This window comes from Hevea brasiliensis, chromosome 6, assembly GCF_030052815.1.
Source record: "Hevea brasiliensis isolate MT/VB/25A 57/8 chromosome 6, ASM3005281v1, whole genome shotgun sequence".
NCBI lineage: Eukaryota > Viridiplantae > Streptophyta > Magnoliopsida > Malpighiales > Euphorbiaceae > Hevea > Hevea brasiliensis.
This window is the reverse complement of record NC_079498.1, coordinates 17285462-17291216: the sequence shown is the minus strand read 5'-3', so window position 1 is coordinate 17291216 and position 5755 is coordinate 17285462. Positions and strand designations below refer to the sequence as shown.

Below are 5755 nucleotides of genomic sequence, written 5' to 3'. Positions count from 1 at the left end.
GTTAGGTCAGGAGTCAGCTCTCGAGGTCAATTGACCAAATTGCCCCTCGCCGGTTTGACCCGGTTTGAAAATAATTTAATATTTCTTATGAATCCCTGATCTAATTATTTAACTGGCTTAACAATTCTTTTTCGTGATTTTCTCTTTTCCACTGTGTTCGTAATAGTCTTAAGGACCGCGGCGTCACATTTTATGGTTCGAAATTCAAGTTTAAATCGACCTCGCAATCTTTCCTGAGGAGGTCACCCATCGCTGTGACTCTCGACTCGTTTAACTTCTTATGTTCTGTTTTTCTTATTTATATTTAACTAATTGAAAATTATTAATTATTTGTGTTCAGTGCTTATCTAGTTGTTTTAGGCGTGGTTCTAATCCTCTTAATTATCCGGACCGACACCGGTCACCGAAATAGTAAAATTTACCAGGCTATGCAAATAGGGGTGTTACATAACCCACAATGCAAAACTGCTCCTAGTAAATACATTAGTTAATCCTCTCAATCTCCTCTAAATATAACCTAATATATTTACTATTTTGATTGCTACACCACAAATGGTGCCTTCAACTATATGGGCAAGAGCCCTCTCACCAATGAACAAAAATCCCTTCCTCTTGAATTCTATGTTTTTTCTCCATTTTAGGCTTAAGCCTCTCTTCATTGCAATGAGCAAAAGCCTCTCATCAGTGGGCAGAGCCAAATCTGTAGCAATTGACTAGGCCCCTCTCTACAATGGATGACTTCCTCACTCCATGAGCTAAAAGCTAAATAACCTTTTACACTATTCTCCTATTTATAGTGTTAATTCCCTCAATCCTAATCTAATTTGAAGTCACACTCAATTTAGGAACAATACTAAAATAAGAGCTCTGCTATATAAAGAAAATACTCCTATTGAGGAATATTTTTTCCACTCAAATTAGGAAAAGATCTCTCCAAATCTCACTAAGATTTTGAGTCATAATTCTAACAATCTCCACCTTGACTCAAAATCCATCAACCATTACATACCTTAAATTTTTGGGTGTCTTCAATCATCACATCTCTATGCTGAGCTTGAACTCTTCAAATCATCAATCTCTCCAATCTTCATCTTAGGTGTAACTTGCTTCTTTCTTCAAAAAATTCTCGCATTCTTAATCATTTTGATTTCTCATCAAGAGCTACACCTTAAATTCAACTCTCCGCCATCACCATTGTTAAATGTGCGATTTTCCACATGTCGCAGCAGCTCCACCTTTAACCAAACTCACCAAAATCATCCCATCCTCTGATACCAATTGTTGTGTACTGCGAAATCATGTAAACTACAAAGAAATAAAGTAAATATACAAAATATCAATATTTACATGGTTTACCCTCTTTACATAAGGTTACATCTACGAGTATGCCATCTTCCACTATTAATAATATAAATCATTAATTACAAGCTTAAAACTATATTACCCATAAACCTAATTACATCTAAGATAACCCACACTATAAAACTACTCATAGTGAATACATTAGTTAGTTCTCTCAATCTCCTCTAGACATAACCCAATATATTTACTAATTTGACTGTTATACCATAAAGGGTGCCTTTAACTATATGGGCAAGAGCCCTCTCACAAATTACAAAAATTCATTCCTCTTGAATTCTATGTTCTTTCTCAACTTTAGGCCGATCCCTCTCTTCACTGCAATTGGCAAAGTCAAATCTATAGCAATTGGCAACCCCCTCTCTACAATGGGTGACGGGCTCACCCCATGAGCTGAAAGCCAAATAACATTTTCTATCATTCTCTTATTTATAGTATTAATTCTCTCAATTCTAATCTGATTAGAAGTCTCACTCAATTTAGGAATAACATTAAAATAAAAGTTCTACTCTATATAGGAAATATTCCTATTGAGGAATATTTCTTTTATTCAAATTAGGAAAATGTCTCTTCAAATCCCACTAGGATTTTAAGTCATAATTCTAATAGAAATTTAGCACATTGTGAAGATTGAATCAATCAACTTAACGATAAGTGTACATCCATGCTGCTGATAGCAACACAAATTGCATTTAGATGGATGACAAGAAGTGGAAGAGGGGGCACCAAGTAGCACATAAGACAGAACAGAGACGGCTTCTAAGCTTGGGCAGGTGATTGTGTTATATCTGTCATGCTTGTTATCTGCTCTATGTCCAATTTGGTTTTACATCCATAAGAAGATATGGGTAGCCAAATTAGCTCATGTTCGGTGTGCCTGAGGATTAAATATCTACCAATTCACAAGAGCAGCACAAGCAATTACATGTCAATTCTGGATACTCAGCAACTTCATTAATTTTACCTAAGAATGATACATATTTAGTATATATCCATTATATGGCAGCCAGCAGCTTGCCAAGAATTTGGAATTATTATTTATTTTTAATCATGCATTTACGTAGCCAATTCATCAATCCATTATACTTATCTTTGTTTGAAAACTGCTACATATTGCCATTATCATTATAATATATAATGGATCCGTAAACCCTATAGATCAGTCTCTTAGGACTAGCAAGAATGGACCCCTTGCCCTTGTGTTGTTAGAGAAGTGCTTTTAATTAGAGCCACAGAGACATTGAACATAGTTTACTAGGTCAGCCTTATATATATATATATATATATATAACATCAATGCTTCTGTGACCATTCAGTAAACAAAAACATAAAACTCATTTGTTTCCTTACATCTCTTTCATCATTTACTAAGCAAGCCATGGCGGAAGTGGTAGCAGGAGCATTTCTTTCCGGCATGTTCCAGTTTCTGTTCCAAAGGATGGATTCTCCTGAAATTGTTTCCTTTTTCAAGGGCCACAAACTCAACCGTGCACTGGTGAAGAAGTTAAAGATTGCTATGATCACTATTACTGGATTGCTTGATCATGCTGAGGAGAAGCAGATTGTTGTGCCTATTGTGAAGAAGTGGCTTGATGAGCTCAAAGATGCACCTATGAGGCTGATGACTTGTTGGATGAGATTGCTTATGAAGCTCTGCGGTTGGAGTTGGAAGGTGGATCTCTAAAACAAATGTTGAGCAGACTTTTCTCTTTTGATAACCGATTTGAAAAGGTTGTGAATGCAAAATTAGAAGAGATCCTTGAGCTACTTGTATATTTAGTACAACGAATGAATGCCCTTGGTCTAACTTTGAAGGAGGGTATTGGAGATAAACCATCGCATAAAACACCAACTATTTCACGGCCAGATAATGAAGCTAGTATTTGCAGTAGGAAAGATAACAACAAAAAGAATCAGAGAGTCCTTGCTATGTGATGGCAATGGTGTAGGTGTGATTTGCAGAGTTGGTATTGGTGCTATGGGTAAAACCACTCTCGCTCAGCTTGTATACAATGACAAACAAGTAGATGGGCACTTTGATCTCAAAGCTTGGGTCTATGTCTCAGCAGATTTCAACGTCTCCAAGATAACAAATGATATCCTTAGCTAGGCCTTTCCGAAGACTATTAAGGCTGAGAATTTGGGTGTTCTTCGGAGTGAGCTAAAGCAGAAATTGGAGGGAAAAAGATTTTTCCTAGTGTTGGATGACATCTGGAGTGATTAGTATGCTGAATGGGAAAGTTTATTGAAACCTTTGAATGTTGGGGAACGAGGATGTAAGGTTGTTGTTACAACTCGTATTAGAAGCATATCATCTGCTATGGAAAAAAAACCATATGCACATTGATCTGATTCATCATTTGGAGAAATTAAGTGATGATGATTGCTGGTCCATACTTGTAACATATGCATTTCATGATGAAATTGCCAATTCATCACATTCAGCCTATGAGGCTATTGGTAAGGAAATAGCCAAGAAGTGTAGAGGTCTACCATTAGCTCTGAAAACAATAGGGAGTCTCCTGCGATCCAAAAGAGATGTTAAGGAATGGGAGAAGATATTACAGAGCAATATGTGGGATTTATTAAGTGACAACATGATTCCAGCTTTGAAATTGAGTTATCATTATCTCGCTTCCCATTTAAAACAATGTTTTGCTTATTGTGCCACATTTCCAAAGGGTTATGAATTCTACAAGGAGGATTTGGTTCGTATATGGATAGCAGAGGTTTTTGTTGTAGATGCTAAAGACGATAATAGTGAAGATGTGGGTGATGAATACTTAAATTATCTTGTATCAAGATCATTTTTTTAATTGTCTGGCGTCTCTGGAAAATGCTTTGTTATACATAACTGCATGCATGACTTAGCAAAATCTATATCCAAAGAATTTTACTTCATGCTGGATGGTAAACATTCATCCAAGGTCTGATAAAAACTCGTTATTTATATGCTCGTTATTTGAATGAGAGAAATGATAAATTCAATAAAGGCCAACTTTTGTGCTCCTTCCTATCTGATGAATAAATTGAAGACAGTTACGAGGTAATGCATGATCTATTACCAAAACTCAAGCACTTACGTGCGTTGTTGTTGATTAAGTATAGGAAGGCTAAGTTGCCTGAATCAATTGGCAATTTGAAGCATTTGCGATGTTTGAATCTCAGCTGTGCACCAATCATGAAGTTACCTGTATCTGTAAGTAATTTATATAATTTGGAAATTTTAATATTACAGGGTTGTTGGCTTCTTCTTGAGCTGCTAATCAACATAGGCAGGTTTATCAACTTGCGCTGTCTTGACATTAGAGGAACAAAACTGCAAAGAATGCCAATGAATATGGGGAATCTAGGAAAGCACTGATCCCTAACTAATTTCATTTTGGGAAGATCAAGCGGGTCAAGTATTAAAGAGTTGGGAAAGCTTCCTTATATAAGGGGACATCTTCGCTTTGAAAATTTGCAAAATGTTAACCCTGAAGATGTTTGGGCAACCAATCTAAGGTTTAAGGAGAACCCTAAGACATTGGAGTTCAAATGCGGTGGTAAAAGAAAGGATTCAAAACATGCCAGAAGCGTGCTTGAGCAATTATGGCCTCATGAGAAAGTGGAAAGTCTTTCCATAGTGGGTTATGAGGGTACAACATTTCCACGCTAGGTAGGTTACTCTTCATCAACCTTGTCAAATTTAGTAATCTTGAAGCTCAAGGAATGCAACAACTGCTCATGCTTGCCACCAATTGGGTAGTTAGCATCTCTAAAGGAACTCACAATTGAAGGATTCAAAGAAGTGGTGTCTGTGGGTTCTGAGTTCTATGGAAGCTATCTTCCTCCAATGAAGCCATTTGGATCCCTCATAATTCAAAGGTTTGAAAGGTTGGAAAAGTGGGAGGAGTGGAAAGATGAAAATGATGCTTTTCCACTCTTAGAAGAGCTTTACGTAATAAAATATCCCAGACTAACAAAGGCAGTGCCCAGTAATCTTCCTTGTTTGAAAAAGCTTGTGGAATGTAGGAAGCAGCTTGCGCCTTCACTTCAAGTGGCTCCAAACATTTATGTTGTGGATTTTTCTAGTATGGTGAAGTTCAATAAATTGCCTTCTGGCCTATATCATTTGGAACTTAACAAATTGAACTCTGTGAATTCCGTTATGGAGGGAATAGAAGAGGATGGTCTTTCCTCTAGTTTAGAAGAAATAGTAATCAGAAGGTGTGATGCACTTGAGTGCTTTCCATTAGAGTTTTTCTCTAATTTTAATATCCCTCTCTTTAAATGAGGAAATCCGAGAATACAGTTACTGCCTTAATTTAGTGTCTTCTCCTAAAGGAGGATCACCTGCCTCACATTTGGTAGAGTTCGTCTTGTGGAATTGCAAAAAATTGAAGTCGCTGCCTGA

General features: G+C 36.8%; 1 protein-coding gene across 1 annotated transcript; it reads left to right on the top strand.

Moving 5' to 3' along the window:
* The first annotated feature begins 3695 nt into the window (after positions 1–3695).
* On the top strand, positions 3696–5755 carry LOC110657063 (probable disease resistance protein At1g12290). Its single transcript, XM_058147937.1, has 5 exons — positions 3696–4154; positions 4598–4638; positions 4750–4997; positions 5139–5568; positions 5686–5755. The coding sequence occupies exons 1-5, from the start codon at positions 3696–3698 to the stop codon at positions 5753–5755; spliced, it is 1248 nt and encodes a 415-aa protein (XP_058003920.1).